Source organism: Emys orbicularis, chromosome 3 (genome assembly GCF_028017835.1).
Source record: "Emys orbicularis isolate rEmyOrb1 chromosome 3, rEmyOrb1.hap1, whole genome shotgun sequence".
Lineage (NCBI taxonomy): Eukaryota > Metazoa > Chordata > Testudines > Emydidae > Emys > Emys orbicularis.
This window is the reverse complement of record NC_088685.1, coordinates 204,991,280-205,015,094: the sequence shown is the minus strand read 5'-3', so window position 1 is coordinate 205,015,094 and position 23,815 is coordinate 204,991,280. Positions and strand designations below refer to the sequence as shown.

Sequence of the window (23,815 nt, the reverse complement as noted above, 5' to 3'; positions counted from 1 at the left end):
TTTAGCCCACACAGAATAAGTTGGGTGAGAGTTGTATCAGAGGGGGTTGTGGGGAGAGTTTAAATTTTGGTGCTCAACCAAAAATCAGTTGTCATTTTGTTCTGTTTTTTATTATTATTTGATTGGTCTTTTAATTTCTTTGATTATTCAGGGAAAATCTAAATTTCCATGTCCACATTTAAATTACAATAGCACTTTACTTTTTTCAGGCTTTAAGGCTGCATGTGACATTTTAGCAGCATGTTCTGGCAGGTGGTGGTGGTTGTGTTACTATTTTTATTTTATTTTTTATATTAAAATTGTGCCCAAAGGTCCTAATCAGGATCAAGTCCTGTTGCCCCAAGTGCTGTACAAACACAGGATGAGATAGTTACTGCCTTGAAGATGATATAGTGATAAGAAACTAAAGCTAATGTGAACTTAGTTGTACTCTTAGAAACAATTGCAGTATTTATGACCTGAAGTTTCGGCTGTGACTAACGATTTAGGGTGTCTCAATTTGTGGGTGTCCACCTTTAAAAAGGGCCTGATTTTCAGAGAGTGGGTAAGTCTGAAAATCAGGAGTATTTCATGTGACTCAGGTTGAAATCTCACAATTACCATTGACTTTTGAAAATTTAGGCCTGTGACTTGTATTGGGATGTCAGGATTATTGTGTCTCTGTCAGTTCAGTTTTGGGCCCCAGATTTAAGGGATTTGTTTGTTTTAAAATCAGCTTTTATTAAATCGAATGGTAACAGAAAATTTTCCATACTATTTTTTTTTAAATCAGTGGAAAGAATTTAATTTAAAAAAACAAATTAAATATTGCCCACCAGCGTTTGCAAATCAGACATTACAGCATTGTGCTAGCACAGATAACGGAGAGTAAGACTTTTAACTTTGTTGTTTAAATATTTCATAAGCTGTCAGTGACTTTTAATCACCGGCCTGGATTTTGTCAGCCTGGGCAACTTGCTGTAGGAGTGTACACTTCACATTCCCTACACTCAGGTGAGCTCAGGGATGACATTAACGTAAAGGTGACTTAATTTGGGAGAGGCGGGTGTGGAAGGCTGAAAATATGAAAGTCACAATTTTTTATAACAATCTTTGATTGTTATCAGAATTTCCCATAATACCCTTGCCTTTTTCAAACACCAACCTGACAAACCCACACTATCCTATAACTGCTTCACAACTGGGAAGAGGGATGGGAGGGAATTATTTGGGTTTTCCTTTCAAATTTGCTGATGGCTGTTTTTTCTTCTTTTATTAAGTAGACCGCTTATGCCACCTGATTAGGAAAGCTCTGTGGCCCCAGTTCTCCAGTCAGGCTGGGCTGCGATCAGTGCAGAGTCTAGTGGGATGTAGGGGAAATGTAACATCAAGGTGACTTTGTGCTGATCATGGGACCCCAGCAAAACAGAACAGTCTTAGGGTTGCTATAACTTGCACCTTCTGGTAGCGACAGTTCCACTAGCTGGGGATTGCCAGAACACTGGCCAAACCCCATTCCCCTGGACATGTATCCAACACTAGAGGGCTGAGTGGGTGAGGGTAAGTATAACTGGTGTAGTTGGCTGTACGCACCTGGGGACTTTCCCATGCTGGGGGAATCCTCCTATATGACTATATACTTAAATGACTGGTTTTAATACATTTAATATCCTCTCATTTTAAAACCCTAGAATCTTAAGTAGGCTGAATCTGAATCAGCTCTGTTCTTCCCACCCCCGTATGATTTTGTCACTAGTCTTTCATTGATAAGATCTGGTCTATGCATCATACTTCTTCCGTAACACCTCACCCACCACCTACGGTAGTTCCATCATAATTAGAGATGTGCAAAGCCAGGGCTGGTGTTGCAAATCCTTGTCAGTCAGGTTTGGGTTTTGCAAAACAAAACTCACCAAATTCAGGGGTGGTTTTGGTTTGCAGTTTGGATTTATATCCAATAGTTCTATAGAGTGACTGCATTTTATTGGCACCTAGCTTCCATTGCTGGGATTTGTCATTCACAAATAGTGATGGGTGAATCTCAAATTGTTCAGTCTATCATCCTAGCAAAGTCAACAAAGGCAGGTTAAAGAAATACCAGAGATGCTGCCCTTTTCTGTTTGATCTAAGAGTGACAAAAACATACCTGCAAGAACTACTGTTAGGACAACTGAACAGATTGGGAAAAATGGGCATACAATTTTTTTCAGCAGATATGCATTTTTTTTAAGTTGATGATGTTCCTTTAAGCTACTGTATATATGTGAACAGAAAAACAGGAATAGAAAACACTACCTCAGTACAACCAGCTGCTGGAACCATAATGAGGCCATTTTATGGTTGGTTTTTAATTATGACAGGTAAGATCACCTTTCTGGCTCACCACCCTCATTATCCCTCCATTTGTTCACCTGTCTCCACCAGATCAAACAAAAGCTTCTTGTCTTCACCTTCAGTTCCCTTCATCATTTAGCTCTGCCTCACCTACCAGACCTACTCTTCTGTCATGACACCAACTCTGCCTCTCCTCTGCTGGTGACACGAGCCATTATCATGCATAGGTCCACTTGTTCCTTCGGCATTGTCACACTTTATCCTATGCTCCCTAACCATATTCCTGGGGAAAACGCTGTCAAAACCCATAAAAATACCTCCCTTCCTCCATCAAATTGCTGCTTAAGACTTATCTCTGCCATGGTGCCTACAGAACATTACCACACTTTTGGCTAGGCAGATAGCAAGTTGAGAATACTAGTTTTTTATGCAAAGTTGCTTCATATCTTATCCTACCATCTCCCTCTCCCACAGTCTTTTGTCTGTTCCCTATTGCTTTTGATATCATCCTAAGAATATGATCTGTCTGGAGTACAGTTGCCAACTTTCTAATTGCACAAAACCGAAAACCTTAGCCCCGCCCCTTCCCTGAGGCCACACCCCCTTTCCCGCCCCTTCCCCAAGGCCACTACATTCCCCCTCCCTCGGTAACTCGCTGTCCCCCACCCTCACTCACTTTCAATGGGCTGGGAGGAGATGAGGGCTCTAACTTGGGGTGCAGGCTCCGGGGTGGGGCTAGAATGAGGGGTTCAGGGTGTGGGAGGGGGTGAGGGCTCCGGTTGGGAGTACGGGCTCTGGAGTGGGGCTGGGGATGAGGGGTTCAGGGTGTGGGAGGGGGCTGTGGGTTGAGGAAGGGGATTGGGGTGCAGAGGGGGTAAGGGCTCTGTCTGGGGGTGCGGGCTCTAGGGTGGGGCAGGGGATGAGGGGCTTGGGGTGTAGGAGGGGGCTCCGGGTTTGGTGGTGGCTCAGGGCTGGGGCAGCAGGTTGGGTCTTGGGGTTGGGGCGCGGGATTACCTCTGGCAGCTCCTGGTCGGAGGTACAGCAGGGGCAGGGGGGCTAAGGCAGGCTTCCTACCTGTCCTGACTCGGCGCTGCACCCCAGAAGTGGCCAGAAGGTCCAGCTCCTAGGCGGAGGCGCGGCAGGCAGCTCTGCGCGCTGCTCTAGCCCACAGGCACTGCCTCCACAGCTCCCATTGGCCACGGTTCCCGACCAAGGGGAGTGTGAAGCTGGTGCTCGGGGCAGGGGCAGTGTGTGGAGCCCTGTGCCCCTCCCCCCCTCCGACTAGGAGCTGGAGGTGCTGGCCACTTCCGGGGCACAGTGCAGCGCCGGGACACGTAGGAACTAGCCTGCCTTAGCTCTGCAGCACCACCAACCGAACTTTTAACGGCCTGGTCGGTGGTGCTGACTGGAGCCACCAGGGTCCATTTTCAACCGGGTCATCCTAAGTCTGGAGCAGAAACGTTCATTTTTATTTGTTTGTACAGCACTTAGCACAGTTGGGTCCTGATATTGGATTGGGATCTCTAGAATCACTACCCTTATACAAATACAAAATAATAATAAAGGCTGTTTTCCTGCTACCAGACCTTTCACACCTGATTGAGATGAATGGATTGTGAAGGGGTGAGTTCTCTGCTATTCAGTTAAATATTAGTGGCAGAAGAGGTTTTTGCTGCTTCACAGCTTTCAAAATGCAAAAAGACGCAGGACAAACATTTTTCTTCATCCCTCTCTACCAAAGCATGGTAATGATTATCCCCTTTTTTTACATAGTGGGGAAAGTGGGGGAGGGTGTTGTCCATTTGTTTCCCGTTTTACCAAAACTCAAAAATAAGGACAATTTTCTTTCTGAAGGTGATTTAAAAAAAAAAAAAAAAAAAAGTCAGCATGGAAAATATAAAGACTAAGAGGTGAACATTTCAGAAAGTTATTAGAATGTGAAAATAGGACGCTGTCGAAAAAGTGTTGTTCTGCTTTAACAATAGATGTCGCTCACCTCCTTGGCCGAATTATAATTCATCTGAATCCTTCTGTTTTACATTTTGTCTCAGGTGTGCAAGATATAAATGGAAAAATCTTTGTCAGATCTGAAGCATCCATGTAAATTAACTGCATATTTCCAGATCTTTCTTGCTTTCTATCCTTCCTTCCTTCCTTTTGAATTATATACATTTTATGTTGTAATGAGATGTTAAAATGCCTTGTAATTCTTAATCCAGGTAACCTTGACAAACACATAGAACTAGAGAACCTGGTGGCCCGGTTTCTTGATGTGGAAGCAGCTATGGTGTTTGGCATGGGCTTTGCTACTAACTCTATGAATATTCCATCACTGGTTGGGAAGGTGAGTATGACTATTGCCTGCTAATTGTTTTGCCTACAGTTACACTACTTCAAACGCACAATAAATGGTGAGGCTTGGTCTGAACACAAGATTAGATACCAGGAACTTCTGAGTTCTGACACTGATGCTCTTCTTCACCTCGGGTTCACCATTTCATCACGCTCTCTGTCAGTCACTCCTGTGTGTTGCTAAGACACTTACCACCCTGGTATTTAAGTACCAGTGTAAGTACTTAGCCTCTTTCCCTCCATTTACCCTTCTCTAAAATGTGAATAGTTTTTGCCTCCCATCTCAGAGAGCTGTTGTAAGAATTAAATAGTGGAACGGATTCTCCTCCTGCTTACTTAGGTGTAAATCCATTGATGTTTGTGGAGCCACACCAGCATAAAACTGATCTGAGAAGAGAATTGGGCTAGGTTTTGGGAAATGAGAAATGTTTTGTGAGAGGATCAGTATTGATTTTACATAAATCTGAGACCAACGTTGCAAGAAAGCTGTCAATAAACACAAGCACAAAGTTTAGACTATTTTACAGAAGGTTGGTCCAATAATGGCGTGATGAACCACAGTATGTTTGGGCTGTTAGTTGAGGAAATTTGTAACCTCACTTGAGTTAGACATGATTGTGAAACAGATTGCATCCTTCTTGGAGCTGATTGTTGATATCCCAGAGTGTAGTGTATGTTTGAACATTAATGCTAAGGGCCTTGTGAAGCATGAGGTTGAAAGCAAAGTGCCTGGAGCACCTGAGAAGGGAGAGAACTATGTCCTAGGATAAAATAACAGTCATATTTGTGAAAAATATATTTTATTGAAATTGATATCATTTAAAAAAAACTTTCTCCAATAGTCTAGTGGAGGGAAATTTGGGGTACAGTGCAGGGACACAATGATGGGAAAATGATGTTCCTTATTTGTAGAATCTGAGCTTCACGTTGCAGTTTTGTGATACTCAAAGGTACTGTATGGGAAGGAAGGAGCAGAATCTCTAGTAGTCTTCTTCAAGTACATGTCAGTGTGGATCCCACTGTGGGCGCGCATGCATCCCATGTGCATGAGCTTGGAATCTTTTGCCAGACCACTTGTTACGGATGCATCTGGCATAGATTGGAACGAAATGAGACCCACCATCAACTCAGTATTTCTCCAGTGTGGCACTCCATTGAGAGATTTGTTCGCCACCCAAGACATTGCAAAGTGCCCGAACTTGTATTCCAGGATCTTTACCAGATGTCTCCCTTCTACAATGAACCCAAGGTCACTTTTACACCTTCTCAACAATCCCAGAGTGATCGTCAAAATAAGCTGGGACCAGAGGAGTCTCATCATTTTAGCCCCTACTGGCCAATGCAGTTCTGACTGCTACATAGAGAAACCTATTCACTTGGCTGCCAGATCAGATGTTGCTGGACTTGGCTACCAGATCAGATATGAAATTTGGGAGAGCTGTACTCCGATCTCTATTCAAGTGATGCAGCTAATGCTTCTCATGCCCTCCTTCTGGTAGAAGAAATTGCTTGCCTTCTCCTACAGTGGGATCCACACATACTCGAAGAAGAAAGAATGGTTACTTACCCTACGTTAAATGTGGTTTTTCGAGCTGTTGTAGTCAGTGTGGATCTCATGACCTGCCCTCCACCCCTTTCGGAGTCCTCAGCTGACATGGGCTTTGAGTTGAGAGGGAACTGAGGGCCAGTGTCTGCGCCACTCCACCCTTTATGCTTTTGCACAGAACGATGAGGGGGCTGAATGTGCGGCCCTGCTGGTCCCTGCCAAGCCAAAGATTCAGAGCTCGTGTGCATGAGGAGTGAGATCCACACTGACTACAACATCTTGAAGAACCACAGTTACAGCAGGGTAAGTGACTGTTCTTGATGTTGAATTATTGCCCTATATTATGGAGACTTCTCATTTAATTTATCTCCATAATTTAATGTAGTAGCTTCATCCTGACCTCCAAATACAGATGCACAATTCCTATTAATTTCAGAGTGAGTTCCGCATGCATAGCTCAAGGTAGATTTCAGACCATCCATGTGTGAAATATTTCTCCGCCTCTACTTAGTTAACCTGTATTTGCAAAATAAATATTTGCAAAATGATGCATTGCATTGTGCTCATGTAACAAAAGACCACAGAATAATGCTTAGGATTAAAGCAGGGGCAAGATAAGGCTCCAGTTTGAATCTGGCTTTTGCTAATATAACAGATGATGCAATGTTAATTTTTCATGCATTTCATTGCGGATTTTTAAAAGGAAAATGAGTTTTTTACTACTGGAATTAGTGACTGTAAAAGTTACTAAAGATGAAGTGTGTGTGAGTGAAAGAGACAGACAGATCTCCCCACATGCCCTAGCACCACTCAGATACAGTACAGGTGTCCTGCAACAAGCCAGTTACAGCTCCTGATTCTATAAGACCAGTATGCTGGCTCCAGCTCCAGAATGTTACTTACTTACCTCACTGACATATGGTCCTTATGGGATCTTACAGCAGAGGAGGATCAATGGAGCTGCACTCTTCCCACACCTCACTGAGGAAAGTAAGCAGTAAACGCAGGTGCCGGGTTCACTGGGCTTAAAACAGCAAGGAGCTCCCCTCCACCAGGGTAATTCACCGCTGGCTACTTACAGACAGTATCTGGCCTCCTTTCACCACCCTGGAATATTCAGGAATCTGTCCCCAAGATTTATATATGTCCCTGAAGCAGAATATTGGGTCCAAATACCCCCAGACTTAAGAAATTTTCCAATTCACATTTAAGCATTGCAGTTTGGTTGGTCATATGTGATCTATCCACTCGCATTAACTTGTGAATATTCCAAAGGTTTATGTGGATATTTATTGTGATCCTTCTCCACAGGGTTGCCTCATTTTAAGTGATGAGTTGAACCACACATCTCTTGTTCTTGGTGCAAGACTTTCCGGTGCTACCATTAGGATCTTCAAACACAACAGTGAGTATTGATGCTGGAGATGTTTGGTGGCAGAGATGTTCCAACCAGACAGAACTGCTTATACAAGTTTTGCCATCACCTATTTGAGAATATTTTATAAGGGGCGGGGGATTAGCATCTCAAAGCTATATATGATTTCTGGTTTTGGAGAGAGAAAAATGAAATGCATACAATGAGACAGTTGACCATGACCAGTGCCCTGGTTAGCCATGTTGGAGCTTAATTTTCAAAAATATTTCTCACCATAACCACCCTTTTGGCTTGGTGTGTTGCTGAGATTCTGTACGGTGCTAGAAACATTTATTTACAATTGCAACAGAAAATCAATACAAAAGACTAAGGTGTTTCAGAAGCGCTCAGCGCTGGCCTAACTCTGTTACCACTGAAGTCAGTGAAAGCAGAGTTAAGCTAATGCAGAGCACTTTTGAAAACCCCACCCTAAATTTCTGGCAGGTTTTTTCAAGTATTCAGAAAGCTGGGATATAAGCATCTGCCCACATACTGACTTCACCAAAATAGGATTTTAGGACAAGACTGATACTAATTCTACATTATAACTCTGTTGTTGCATAGCGGTCTGTACCAGCACCACCTACTGGTATGGCTTCAGGCTAGCCACTCCCCAGTAACTTCAACATAGGCTTTCATGTGTCAAGTAACACCCCTTCTTATGTCCTAGATTTATTAACAAAGTTCACAAGGAGACATAAGAACTCCCATCCAACATCCTAGCTGGCTCACAGTCCTTGGTGTAGGGTTCTTAGGCCTATCCCTTCCCTGCTGAGATTTTGCTCTAGCAGACTTGCCCGCCACACTCTAGCTTCCCTAGCTAGCTTCTGCTCCCTGTAGGCGTGCATCCCCAGGCCTTCTGCGTAGGAGCTAGGGAGAGCCTTTCTGTGTGGAGCAGTTCATGCGGTCCTTCTGCTCATTTCAACCTCTCCCTGCTTTCTGTTGAGCATCAACTCCCTGGGCTTTCTGCCTGGGTCTTTTCTTCTCTCTCTTTGGCTGTCCATAGGCTTCTGTTGTATTTCTCCCCTACATGACTTGCCTGTCAGATGACTTAGCTCATTTTCTCCATCTGGGCAGGTGAGTTAAGTGTGTCACAGATGGGGCTGGACCCATCTCCCCTTAAAGGGCCAGTCATCCTGTTACATGGCCTTTTAAAACATTGACAACATTGCCTTTTACTTAATTAATGCTGCTGACACTGTGGCATTGGTGGTACTTGCTATACTTGCAAACGCCTGTTGTAAAGATTATAGCACGGTCACTGCATATTGTCTACCTAAATACTCCCTTCAATTTCAGTTGCTATTCTCCACTGTTCTGTATCATGCCATGTACAGGTACTGTGTAATCAGTTACTACTTTACCCCATCCCAGAGGTGAGTGAAGTCATTAATTATGTATATGATTATAAAAACATATGATGAAAGGTGCACTATAATTATAAGATACAGTATCATTATTAGCATCATTTTAATTGGTCAAGAAGCAATTCCATAACCTCATTAAGCACCATTTATGAATAAGCCTGATTCAAAACATTTTTACAAAAGTAACTATTTATAAATTTACAATCTGATGCACTTACTAACATTCAGTGATCCGACCTTAGAGATTTAGACATACTAGGCAGTATTTCTATACTTGTGTCTCTCTTGATCTCTGACCTCTTCCTTAGATTGCACTGTGCTCTACTCAGTAACTTATCCCAGTCACACTTTTTTTGCTGCATGACATTTTGAAGGATGACCTCTAACCACCAAAACCCAAGGGCTCTCAACTCCCCCACCAACACCATCTCCACATTCACCCCCTGATTATTTTGTGCTATTTCCCATAGCACTTGAAAGAAGATATCCATTCAGGGAATGTGATTCAGATCACAGTTCCTAAAAGAATGTTGAAGACGTCACATTGATTTTTGACCCATATGTTGATAAATTAATACCCCTTCCCCGCCTGATCACTTGTCAAGGAGCCATCATACACGGTCTCCTCCTTTCCCCCCGTGAGCTAACATCTAATCAGCCTGCTGTTGGGGGTTTATGATAAATCAGAGCTGATATTCTCTGTAAAGAATGTGGAGCAAAACTAACAGCAATAGCTAACTAGTTCCACAAACACCAAACTGCAGATGGAAAATTAGGTAATTCCCTTAAGCACCTCAGCAAACACCACTGGAAGCTCATCAGATTCTTTCTATGTAACCCATTGTTCCCTAGATTAGGGATTTGATTTGCCAAAGCCAGTCTAGTTTTATTTAAAAGCTGACTAGTTTAACCATTTTGAGTCTTATCGCCTTAACCAGAATTACAGTAAGACAACGCTTATCATTATGAAACAGTGGGAACCTTTTGGAGCATTATATATCGTTTCTGAGTTAACCCCATTCTGCCTGGACTTTAACATGAATTATACCTAGAGAACCCTTTTCATTGTGAAACGGTATGAACATTTTGTAAAACTCTGTATACTTTACGTTTCTGATCTTCAACCCCCAACCCACCCCCGTATAGGAAGCCATATAGATAAATACCCTTGCTATAAAGCTGCCATTTTGGAGTGTTCTTATGAACAGATTTCATAAATCAAATCCAGAACCTACCTACCAACTCACTTTCCTCATCCAATAACTATTAAGAGTAGTTTTACACATATGGAATACTTTTTCATCCTAAAAGATCCCAAGTGGTTTCCAGAGCTGTACGTGTGACACATTACCGAAATGCAGCACGGCTGGACAGCGAGGCATCTAACTGGCACACATCCAGCAGGACAGACAGAATCCCCTCTGTGAAGGCCCCGTCTACACTGTAAACCCATTTCGGATGCAGTTGTCTTGTAGCAAGTTGTGGTTTGCTTTGTAAATGGGACTTAAGTGAATTTTAAAAACAGCATGTCCAGGGCTTTGACATCATTTAAAAAATACGTTTAGGTGCTATTTACGTTGCAAAATGGACTGTGTCAGAGGACAGTAGCATTGTAGCTGGCTACTCCAACATCCTTACATTTGTAATGTGTATACAGGGAATGGCTTGCCCAAAAGATCCACACTATACTAGTCTACACTAGGAATTTACATCGGTTTAGCTATGTCTCTCAGGGGTATAAAAAATCCACACCCCTGAGAGATGTAGATATACTGACCTAACCCCCAGTGTAGACAGTGGTAGGTCCACAGAAGAATTCTTCAGTCTATCTAACTACCACCTCTTGGGAGGTGGATTACCTACACTGATGGGAGATGCCCTCCCTTTGGCGTAGGTAGTGTCTACACTGAACCACTACAGCAGCTCAGTTGTGGCGCTATAATATTTTAAGTATAGACAAGCCTTTAGTAATCTAAATGGTTCTTCATTTAACTGCCTCAAACACTTAGCCTTTTTCAGATATTTGAACCTATTGTTCCAGTTTGTCTAGACATACCAGCCTTCTGCTTCAATACTGCAAAGCACTTAAGCAGGTGCATAGCTTTAAGTATATGAATAGTCCGATTGACTTTAATGAGACTACTCATTTGTTTACAGTTATGCACACGCTTAAGTGCTTTGCGGGGTCAGGGCCTTGATGTTTGAACTGCTAAGCTCATTGGCCACACGTAACCCAAATGTTAGACTTGTGCTTTCATTCTCACACTTAGTGGAAATAGGTCAGCTGATCTACCTGTTATCCAAGTCACATTGCTGGGTGTATGGGGAAGCTTCCCTGTGCTGTTTCGCCTCTGTGGATAAAAAGAAAACTCTGCATCTGGGGCAGAGCATTTAATGAGCATTAATTTGACTCTAAAATTGTAAAGTGTTTTTGTCCTTTTTTTTTTTTTTTAAATCACTTTTCCACAACCTCAGCAGGAGGTAGGTGATACTCATTACCTGCAGGGAATGGGCACTAGTTTGTGTCATGGCTGATGAGGGGAGCAAACAGCTCTCTGAAAGGGGTCTGGTAGTTGCCCTCAGTCACCATGTCAAGGACCTTCTGCTGAATAGCTGGAACAATACTCCATTCATGGAAACCAGGGGTCAAAGAGTAGAATTGAATCCAGCTATGAAGTTGTGAGAGTTCTAAAGATAAGGTCAGCCAGGAAGGCAAACAGCAATGGGTTGTAATACGGCACTCTAAAAAAGTCACTTATTAAACATGAGAATGGAGTCAAATTCTCTGATGATATAAACTGGCACCGTTCCACTGTAGCTGCGCCAGTTTACACCAGCATAGTGTTTAACCTGGTATTACAGCATTGTAAACATGGTATGAAAAGTCAAAGACCTTTGTGCCACTGCCACATAATACTCAACTAGTGACGAAAACATTCTTTCTGTATTGTTTGTTGCCAGAACAAAACCAAATTGGTTGGCAGCCTTGTGAATGACATTTTCAAAGTGTGCCTACATGTGAATGAGGAAGGTTGGAGAAAGTGACTGCTCCCCACTGTCTAGTTCATTCTCCTTTTACGTGGAGCGTAACAGCCTTGATTAAACTGTTTAGATCTCATTTACTTTCACTCTGACTTCTTTGATTGTACGTGTATACAAGATACATTGGAGAGAAGGGCAAGGTGCGAATAGTGTGTTGCTGTTATGTTTTTGTTGGCAGCTGGAAATGGTTATCAAAATGAGGGGGAAACTTACACTACACTTTCATGAATCAACAAAAAGTTTTCTGGGCCACATACTTCCTGAATTACTATAGGGAAAACATGTGCAAGGTGTGTTCCGTAACCACCCTATCCATCAAGATTAGTATTGTACAAATAGGGCAGCAAGCTAGGATGTTGATCTCCCTCCTCCCCCAAGTAAAATAGTAGAAGGCATCCAAAAGATCCTGTCTTTTGACAAATCCATGGTTTCCCTCTAATTCCACAAATAAAGAAGTATAAAATGCTCTCAAAACTCAGATGGAGTAATTCTGGCAAAGTGAAATCTAAATGTCACTGCAAGAGAGAGGGGGGGAGAGAGACTCCAAATCTAACTGGATGAAAATGCTTCACAAGACATGCGTGGACAACTTGCAAACTTTTGGCTGATGCTACACAATCCTTTCCCCCTCAATATTATATTTTAATTTACAGACTTATTTTCAGACAGACATACACGCAACTTGTCTATCCTAGACCACTGGTGGTCCCTCTGGTCCAGCCCTATAGCAGGTTTAACTGATCATAGAATCATAGAATATTAGGGTTGGAAGAGACCTCAGGAAGTCATCTAGTCCAACCCCCTGCTCAAAGCAGGACCAACCCCAACTAAATAATCCCAGCCAGGGCTTTGTTAAAATCTCCAGAAACCATTGGATGGAGCCTTGTCTTTATCTGGGTTCTTACCAGTACTACTAGCCCACCAGCAGTAGCCCCAGTGTATCAACCAGGTAATGAAAAGTTGAGGGGGACATGTTCCATTGCAGTGGATAACAAGAATATCCAGAGTTATAATAGTTGATACTAACCGAAATTTTACACATCCACAGGTGAGGCCGTAGGGGTGGGCACATGCCCCCAAAAGGCCCTGATCTCTAAAAAGTTCCAACCTCGTGCACGCAAAGCACATATCAACTTTAGCATGGATCAGTGTGGGGAACCAGAGTCAGTGTGGCAACTGTTCTGTGTTTTGAAGGCGGCAGTATTAGACTTCCCCCCATTCTGGATCACCATGTCCTAAAGAGATGCAGAGGAAGGGGGGAAAGGGGGAAATTAAGTTCATTTGCATATGTAACACCTTTATGGGTTAAAGGCTTGCAGGTGTAAGACGATTAAAACATAAGCTCCTTCAATGCTATAATGCAATGAACAAACATTCTAAAATACAGGGCAACTAAATGCTTTTTTTCTTCACCACCTCCCACGCTATGAAATAGACTTACAACCGCAGTGACAGGTGTGGGGTACATAGATTAAGCCCTGATTCTGCAAGCGTTTACACTAGTGCTTAACTTTGACTTGAGCAGGATTACTCGCATGTGTTGAGCAAAGTTGAGCACGTGTGTGAGGGTTGGCAGAATCAAGGGTTTAGAAAGATTCTCCCCTAACTCTGCAATCTACCTCTTCACTAGTGCTGACACACCCAAGTGATTGCTAACCCTCTTCTCCACACTCCCCCTCGGATCCCGTGGGTGTTAGGAAAACCAGACCTTCCAACCTTAACTCCAGCTCATGAGCTTGGGCAAACGGCCTTTTCCGAAGACAGATTCCAGCACTAGTCCAGTTTAACAGTGTAGGTTCCTAAGCCGAAAGAAGCTATAGACTCTGGGGGAGATTTTCAAAGGCACAAAGAGGCATCAGGCCAACCCACATTGATTTTCTTTGAGAATTGGGTGCCTAAGTTCCCCTCTGTGTCTTTGAAAATCTCCCCCCTTATTGTCAGGCTGATGTCATGCAGCCAGTTACATATTCTATTAGCCCCACTTCCTTGGAGTCCTTTTACCTCATAAATGCTAATGATAGTCGGAGAAAGGCTTTGCTCCCCCCTCAGCTTAAATGATTTGGTTTGTTTGGATATAGGATAAGGCAGAATGCAAAAAGAAGAACTTCCACTTACTAAATATTCAAAGCACTTGGCTGTTCTGGTGGGGCTGCAAATGAGTGCTCTGAATAGCTGCTAAGCAAATCAGTTTAGAAACAGCAGGAGAATTTATTTACTTGATTGCCATCTAGTGGACAACTGTTCTGTCTACCTTGCATTATTCCCCACGGGGCAACAATCACAATCTCAGAACTCAGCCAGGTGAGCAATTGTTACCACAATTTGCCTGCACCCTAAGTGGCAAATTTGGAACTCCCTCCACTGGTATGCAAGACCTTCAAAAGACGAGATAACCTAGTTTTGCTGTGTTAGAATGCAAGCCAAGGGATATTCCATGGAGGGAGACTGCAATCCTTCTTTGTGCCATGGAGCAGCATTGTACTGGAATCATGCTAGAAAGTGTGGAAGGAGGGATTGGTCATGTTGGAGACATGGTAGTGAAATGGCCAGTGCCCAGAGACAGAGCCACAAATCCACAAAGGGAAACACCAGGTTTGTTTCTTCCTTGAATATTTGCAGTAGCAGATGTGTTCTGTCTATACAGATGCCCTGGGCTTTGCAGATGGGACAACATATTGGTTCAAAGTGGTAGGACAGGAATGTTCCTCAGAAACTAACATCAGGTTGCACTAGCAACAGTTACTCTCATTGTTGGAGTATTATTTTATTGTCCTGCCTTTTCTAACCACCACTGACTAATGAAAGGTGTTGTTTTTAAGTGAAGCAATTAATCTTATTTGGGGCTTGCAAAAGCGAAGGCTGGAGGGCTGAATAATCTTTTCCGAGATCCATCTGACTCCTACTCCTCTCCTAACATTGTGTCAATTTGTTTCATTAATCTCTTGCTCTTTCTGTTGAAGAACCTTGTATTATCTCTAACCTCCATTTAGAGGGCAGCAAATACAGCCAGTGATTGGCTGCATTGAGGGGACCCACGGAGATCTTTTGTAGTGGCAAAAGAGGGTACTAATGGTACAGCTACATTCAGAATGTAATTTGGTATTCTCCAACTCCTCTTGAACAGCCAAATAAAAAAAAGTTGCGGTTTATAATAAGTAAATCATACCTTATAAATTGACAAACCACTCAGCTCAGTATACATAAGAGTTCATGAGGAAGCGCCTACTTTTTGCTAAGGGCTAAAGCGGGATATAGTTAGTGATGCTGGATAATACCTTATGCTATCAAGTCAACGGGACTACTCATGGAGTAAAGTACTGAGTAAGGTCCACAGTCTAACCCGGTGTAAGGACAAGGTGCACAAACACGGTTCATTTACTCTGCATAGTTTAAAATATGTTGGTATTGACTGAAGTGCATCTTCATAAAGTGGAAGGGTTGTATTTTCTTAGAAATATAAAGATCAAGATTAGATGTCGTAATGCTAAAAGAATAACACTGCATTCAAGTTTTATTGCAGAAAATGTGGCATTTGTGAATACAAAACATGCCAGCAGTGTTTGTAAGGTATCATTGTCTTCTCCCAGCCACCGACCTGCAAACACGGACACACAGGACTGTTTTCATGGGTGTAAAACTATCAAATCACTTTAATGGAGAGTACAGGGCCCTAATGCTCTAGTGCCACCCACTGCTTCTACAATGGTCACTGAATTCTAAGGCACTGCAAATTGCATTGTGCTCATGGGCTTCAAGCACTCCAGAATGCTTGGTGAACGTGAGACAGAGCATTTAGCCTGAGTTGCAGAATTGAGATCTAGCTCTGTGTTTCAAACACCCAAATTCAAAGGTATTCAGATCTAACATTCTGGTTGACCCCTTTCTTAGTGGTAAAGGCCACCTATGAAATTCAGATCAGATCCCAGTTCACAATCTGAAATCGAATTTCCCACCCAAACTTGAAGGTGATCTGATCCAGGAATATGGACCCACGTCTAAACCACAGTAGAGTGGTAGAGAAAAGGGTTCAGCCAAATGAAGTAGATTACAGACCCATCCCTCATGTATCCACCACCAACTCGATCCTAGTTCTGGCAGCAGTCGGGAAATTGGGACTGCACATTTCCAAATGCCATGCAGGGTACTGTCTTGAGGCATTTTGGAATGTGTACTTCCAGGTTCTCACAAACTGCAGGAAGTAATCAGCTTCAAAGAGGTTTCATCCAAAACGGCTCATGCGACGTCTAATGGTCTCAGACACTATCCGGTGGTCCCGGGACATTTATACAGAGCACATCACCGGCCACCGCCAATACCGAGAGTGAGCCGGCGTGACTTCACGCACCCACAATGAGGAAGAGACCTGAAGACTTCCTCTGTTGGACCTTATCCCCTGAACCCTGAACCCACCGAACCGAACTGAACTCCACCATATGAGGGTCATCCTATCCTCATTACTCGGCCCACTTACTTATACCTATGACTGCCTGTAATTCCTGTATGAGTGATGTACCCTCACTGTTTGCTGACTATACCCTGATTCGTCCACCTTGTACCCCCCATTGGGGATATTGCAGACTGTATGTGTTATGTGCTATCCAATATCAAAATACTAACATCCCCCTATACTCTGTATGTTACCCCCGATGACTAATAACTAAAGTTTCAAGACCCTGTATCATCTATTTTTAAACATTCTCAATTAGGAGCCAAATTTTGGTACTGCCCTAATCTTTGTACATTCTTTTCTTTTTCTTTTGTACTTGCCATTCCACTTTTTAAAAAGTATCTAATTGGTTTCGTATTGTCCATAACCAATGCCTGAGGGAGCAACAAAGTTTCTAACACTACTTCAGGCTTCTTTCAAAGAAAAGCCTCATCAATGCCAAACATTGTCTTTTTGGCTAAGAAGCAGAGTCCCTTCAGGGCATTTGTACCCATTTGCATATTTTCTCTCTCGTTAGTCTTTTCCCACTCCCCACCTTTCTTGTAAAGGACAAGATTCCTCTTCTTGCTCTGCTTCATGCATCAAGATCCAAGCATTTGCTGATATTATGCATGGAACTGACCCAAAGCCGCTTAACTGAAGTAGGCTTAACGAATCTCTATTCTGCTAAATGAATTTCAAATGAAATAAACAAAGTTCTGTGGCATTTGCCTGTGTTGATCATAATGAAATAACTTTTCAGCGATTCTGTTTTGTTACCAGTCTGTTTTTAATGACTGTGTTAAACACAGCAGGTTATGACCACAATACTATTTACTCTTCTAAAACTTATTTCTCGTCACGATCCTGTCGCCTGAATTATTGTATATAACACTCTTAACGTTTTTTGTTACAAGTGTATTGCCATTGTGATGACTTTTCTGTCTTAAAATTATGTAATTGCTTCAATTCTCCTCAGATTTGGAGTCTAAGGCTATGACTACACTACCGCGTATGTCGGCAAAATTTATGTCACTCGGGTGTGAATATTCCACCCCCCTGAGAGACATAAGTGATGCCGGCATAAATGCTAGTATGCACAGCGCTAAGTCGGCAGGAGAGCTTCTCCTGCCAACGTAGCTTCTGCCGCTCACGGGGGTGGGTTTTTATGGTAACGGGAGAGCTCTTTTTCATTAGCATAGAGCATCAGTCAGCTGCTGCACTGTAAGTGTAGACGTGCCCTTAGTGAAAGGGGAAGGTGCTGATGGAGGGAAGCAAAATACATACAAATTATAATCTGTCTACTTAATCTCCTCTTTTGTCCCTAATTGTAATAATCAGAAAACTATAGCACTAGATCCTCAGTTTGTGTCCGTCAATGTCCTCCATAGAAGTCAAGGAAGCTAAGGTGATTTATACTAATTAAGGATCTGGCCCATAGATTTTATTACAACAAGCTTGCACTCGTAGGGGAAAATTTTCATGTGTCATTGACTTTCAGTAGGGCTTGTGCTCTTAAATCCCTTAGACTCATTTGAAAATCTCCCCCTGTGAAGCTCAGGATGCTGTGCATTTCTTCAGTGCAACTAAAGAATTATAGACCGTTAAAATCAGGAGCTGACAAAAGTGTTTCAGTTTTATTTTTAAATAGAGAAGCTGAGAGTTTCTAATGGTTAAAGGAAAAGTTTTTCCCCGTTGAGGTGCATAGTTGCAGAAAGCTCTTCTGATCATATTATCACAAGATTAAATTCAGGTAAATTAAATCAAATATTTAGGCCTGTAGCCTTTGTACAACGGAAGTGTGCATTTAGGAGACATTTCTTTGTCGATTTCTTATTAAAAAAAAATAGTGGCCAGAAAGAACTTAAAACTTCCTTTTAAAGCCCCTTATGTTAATATTTTGTTTTCTTCCTTTCTTTTATTTTTAAATAAAGACATGCAGAGCCTAGAGAAATTACTGAGGGATGCAATAGCATATGGGCAGCCTCGAAGTCGCAGAGCATGGAAAAAAATTCTCATCCTAGTAGAGGGCATTTACAGGTATGTAGGCATTTACAAATGTGTGAGTACTTTGTATTATAAAGGAATTTAATAGGCGTAACACTGAGATTGCCTGAGAAATTCAGTGTATTTTTTTAATTGCTTCACAGCTCAAGTAGGATCTTCAGTGGTCTTGCTAAAAATTGTGGGTCTGCAATATTAACTGTAATAAGGCAGTAAAGACAGTTTCAGTGTTTTATATATAAATCCTGAAGGTCAGTCTAAGCCCTAGTGTAAATAGAAGCAACTCCAGTGTGGTCCCTGTGTGTGATTTTGAATATTGGTTTGCAAAGCACTTTCCTTTGGGATGGAGTATGTTGTTTAAATGCAAAGGGCAGATCTTCAGCTGGTGTAATTGTTGTAGCTTCACGTAAGTCAACGGAGCTGTGACAATTTACAACAGCTGACAATCTGCCTCAAGGTGATTAAACAGAACAGCTTTCTAGAGTTCTCTGTTACGCGTTGATGAATTGAAAAAAGGTACCGGTACTGGCACTATATACATTTTGCATGCCCGTTTTTTATATAGCATCCTTTCAGCCCAAAGGATGTCAAAGTGATTTACGAACCAATATTGAAAGTTACACACAAGGATCACATTATCCATCACTGAAATGCAGCCACACTGAATGGCAGCAATTTATGGGTTTTGAATAATTAATGCTAGTCATCCTGAGCAAGATATTTTTTTCATTAGGATTAGAGCTAGGCAAAACAATTTGGCCGACAAATTTTTCACTGAAAAATGCAGATTCAGGTTGACCGCAACATTTCACAAATTTGTGTCAATTTGGGCAAATTGTTTCCGTGGGGAAAAAAGAGGAAAAAAATTAGAAATATTAAAATGCTTCATTATGCCATTTCTGAAATGAAATGTTTTGCTTTTTCTGGCTAGATTTACAAGGGAGTTGATTTGCGTTTATTTTTTAGAAAAGAAAAACAGTTAAAAATGCCAAAACACCTTGAAACAAATTTTTTGACCTTTCATTTTGCCAGAACTTCTGAAAAAAATCAGTTTCAAGTTGACCCAAAATGATTTTTTTTTTTTTTGATTTTTCGGATCACAAGCAAACCAAAAAAAAAAAATCAGTTACTTGCACAGCTCTAAGAATGATGCCTTTTCTTTTTTCATGTCGTCATAACTTCATAGTCATCAGCATGTTCTTTTTGCATAACTTGTGCCAGCTGCTGCAGAGAACAAGTCAGCCCTCATCTAAACACCAGTCACTCAGGACTGAACAGTTTAACAGCAGACCAGCTGATCCAAAGCAGGCTGAATATCTCCCTTTAGCCAGAATAAACAGAGCAAAGCTGCAAATAAACATAGCTCTGTGCAGCTAAAAGAAAGTTAAGTTTTAAGGACTTTGATCATGCAGAAATTAAGTGGACCACCAACATTTTAATGACAAATACTCCTACCAGTCACATGGCCTACAGAAAACCCTTTAGCTGCTCTACTTTGTTCAGTTTTTAAATCCTTTACTTTGGATGTGCACCAACAAGGGAAAGTGAAGGTACTTTTGTGTCATGGATGCATTGGTTAAAGTGAGCAGTTGCACAGACCCATAATGTCAACTTGCTCTGGCATTTGTCACTTAATCAATCTCCCATTTAATGGGACACTGGGCATTAGTTTTCCTTAGATCTGCAGCTAGTATTCACAGAGAATTTTCTTTTTGAAGAAAGCAGAAGAGCCATGTGTCTTTCTCTTGTTATGCACAATCACAGCATGTAAAACTTCAGAGAGTGAGTTTGATTCAAAAGCTCCAATTCTTTGCAGGGGTGGATTTTCAAAGCGGCCTACAGGAGTTAGACACCCAACAGCCGCTGACTTTCAGTGGGATTTGGGCACCTATCTCCCTTAGTCTCCACTAAAAATCCTAACCTGAGTGTGGCGCCTGCTAAGTGTTTGTCAAAGAAAGTCTGCATAAGAGGACATGGAGTCAGATACTGTACCTGGGATCTCTTGTTTTTTGTTTTAAGTGCTGGACCATTTATTTCCACTAATAGCCTTTGTATCTGTGCAAGCAAAAAGCATACAATAAAAGTAGTAATAATACCTAGCTTTCTTATAGCATCTCATCAGAAAGTAGTCCAAACATTAGCTAGTTTTAAAATCTTTATTGTATACTTGTGAGGTAGGCAAATAAGAAATCGAAGCTCATGCTTCAGATGGCAAACCAGTTCTGTACTGGCTCGAGAAGGAACCCCTACCGCATTGCCACCACGATAGATCATTGCATAACTGGCTAGATGCAATATTGGATGAGAGCTGACCTGTCCATGAAGGACTGGTTCTTCTTGAGTGATGGTCCCTATGTGTATTGTACACATGAGTATGCACACGTACCACGTGCCTGAGTCTAGAGAACTTTAGTAAGCCGGGTCCATTGGTCCGCACATGTGCGGTTGTTCTCCTCATGCTCTGAAGTAAGGATATAAAGGGCAGGGCAAACCAACATCTCTTCTTACCACCTCATGGCCTGAATAAAAATTCTGTGTCCGCTTCAATCTTCCTATTTTAATATCAGTAAAACAATTTGTAAATAGTTTTAGTGATTTTTTTTTTTTTTTTTTAGTTTAGTATAGTGTTGTTTTATAATTAGTATAGTGAGCTTAGTTCTCCCTGCCCAGGGAAGCTTCTCCGTGTAGAGAGGAACTATGCCAAGAGTCCCAAGAGAGTTGTGTCTCCTGCCCCTGTTCCTTCTCCATCAGCAAAAGACCACCAGCACGCCCTTTATCGCCTCACCAAAGGCATTATCTGCTGTTCCTTCCCGGGGCCACCCGGGGGGGGGGGAGGGGGCAAGTGGGGTAATTTGCCCCGGACCCTGTAGGGGGCCCCCACAAGAGTTTTCAGGGGCCCCCATGAGAGTTTTCGTCGGCAGGTCCTTCAGTGCCGCCAAACACACCCGGATCGAGTGAAGGACCCGCTGCCGAAGACCCGGAGCTGCTGCTTCTTACGCTCCGGGTCTTCGGCGGCAATTCGGTGGTGAGGGCTTCTTCTGCTCTGGATCTTCAGTGGCAATTCGGCGGCGGGTCCTTCACTCACTCCGGGACCCGCCGCTGAAGTGCCCTGAAGACCCAGAGTGGAAGGATCCCCGCCGCCGAAGACCCCAGGCCCCCTGAATCCTCTGGGCGGCCCTGTTCCTTCCCTCTCCAAACTAGTGAAAGACAAGCGCTCCACCTGCTGAAGCACCTCATGGAGCAGGTCATGAGGCCTCATTCGGATCCAGGCTGGGGGGAGACCCCCTCAGACTGCAAGCAGCACCTCTCCAAGCATGCACTCTGGAGTAGAGGCTAAAACTCTTAAGCATGAGAAACCCTCACATGAGAGTAGGGGACATGACCATATAGGCATAAGGATAGATCCTCGTCCAGATCTGCCTCTAAGAAAAAGGATCTCTACCCAGCTTGGTCCAAGTCATGTGAGTCCTCACACATGGGTCACAAGGAGTTAGTTCCACATAAACCTGACATTCAAGAAGGCAAAGGAAAAAGGATCCGACAGTACTGGTTCCAGCTCCATTCCCCAGACCATAAGATCAGTACCCACCAGGCCTGTCTGAGAGCCCCACGCTTGGACCCCATTCAATGGTTCCAGCTCACTCCATGTGGCATTCTCTGAATACCCCGTTGGGGGCCCTGCATCTGCCAGTCCCCTCCTCAGAGGCTCCCCAAACAGCAGGAAGAACCAAAATCTTTACCTCACAGTAGAATATTCCTCCCAGGCCCCGTCCTCCTTAGAGACATCCCTATGCCCGAAAAAATCACCTTGAGAAGAAGAGGATCGCCCCCTACTGCATCCACAACTCGGAGCATCCTCCCACTGGTACAGATGGCACCGCCAGTAGAGCAGGAATCTATTATTTTGTCAAACAAATCTGAGGCTCCAGACAAGTCTCTTTCTCCCACCACACCCAACGGAAACAAGCCCAGACAGAACCCACAGGAGGTTTTGGAACCACCCACTTCCTTCAGGTTATGGCTATTCAGGGGACCGTTAGTACCCTATGTCTTGGGGACTTCCCCCATCAGTCAATCCTTCTTACTAGCCTAATGGGATCCGCATAACAGACGTACTTGATCTGTGCAAGAATCACACCGACCGACCCTCCTCTCCCAACAAGTAATAACCAGGTCCATCCAAGTTTGTGGAGGAAGAAGCTGAGCTGGATCCACTGGTTCTGCCAGTTCAGATGGGTGTATCATTCTCTTCACCTGAGGAGGCAGTTGCTCCATCATCCCCTTCCTTGCCCAGTGACCACAAGCAGTACCAGGAGCTGTTATAGAAGGTAGCCACTGAGCTTCAGATACCTGTTGAGGAGGTCCAGGACACACAGCATGGTCTATTGGATATCATCCAGCCCAATCAATCAGGTCATTTTGGAACCTGCCAGATCCATGTGGTATATCCCTGCCTCCTGTGCCCCTACCTTGAAGAGGGTTGAAAAATGATATTTTGTGCTAGCTAAAGGAGCAGAGTTTTTATTCACTCATCCAGTACCCAACACTTTCATGGCGCAAGCAGCTACAGAAAGGTCCAGGACACAGCACCCTACGACTACCCCAACTGACAAGGGGACTAAATGCCTCCACCTTTTGGGCAGGAAAATATTTTCATCAGCTAGTGTCCACTTCAGAGTTGCTAACTACTAGGTGCTGTTAGCAAAATATGATTTCTTGAATTATTCGAAATGTCTAAACTTTAAAGACAAACTTCCTTAGGAAGACAGGGCCCAGTTCCAAGCCCTCATTGATGAAGGTGGGCTGATGGCCAATACATCACTCCAAGTGGCAGTAGAAGCAGCTGACGCTGCCTTTCTAGAGCCATTGCCACAGCTATAGTCACAAGGCACGAATTGTGGCTGCAATCTCTGGGGTCCTCCAGGGGAGACCAGAAAACCATTAAGGAACTTCCCTTTGATGTGTCTAAACTCTTTACTGAAAAGACTGTTTCTACACTCTCTTAAATACTCGAGGACAACCCTCCAATCGCTGGGCATTTACACCCCCGCCCTGAAGAGGAAACATCAGAAGCAAACCTACAGGCCCAGACCTTCACCTCAAGTATTCAATTGCCAGTGCCTTTATGAACCATCACACAAAAGGCAGTATGCAAAGACCCAGATATATGACTTCTTCCACCTCTGCGATGGCCACCCCACCCCACCCACTGTCCAAGGGGTTCTTTGGATGGTATGCTGAAGGAATGCATACCAACGTTGATGACATGCCTTATTGCCCCCCGAAACTCTGTTTGCTGCCTTACGCACTTTGCTCACAACTGGGGGGCAATAACAACAGACAAATGGGTA

At 43.1% G+C, this 23,815-nt stretch overlaps 1 protein-coding gene across 1 annotated transcript in view; it reads left to right on the top strand.

The window, feature by feature from the left end:
* Nucleotides 1–23,815, top strand: part of SPTLC3 (serine palmitoyltransferase long chain base subunit 3) — a 127,100-nt gene that overhangs the window by 66,394 nt on the left and 36,891 nt on the right. The window contains exons 5-7 of the mRNA XM_065401821.1: nucleotides 4,533–4,657; nucleotides 7,523–7,616; nucleotides 18,395–18,500. Coding sequence (XP_065257893.1) covers nucleotides 4,533–4,657; nucleotides 7,523–7,616; nucleotides 18,395–18,500 — 325 coding nt within the window. The remainder of the gene's footprint in view (nucleotides 1–4,532; nucleotides 4,658–7,522; nucleotides 7,617–18,394; nucleotides 18,501–23,815) is intronic.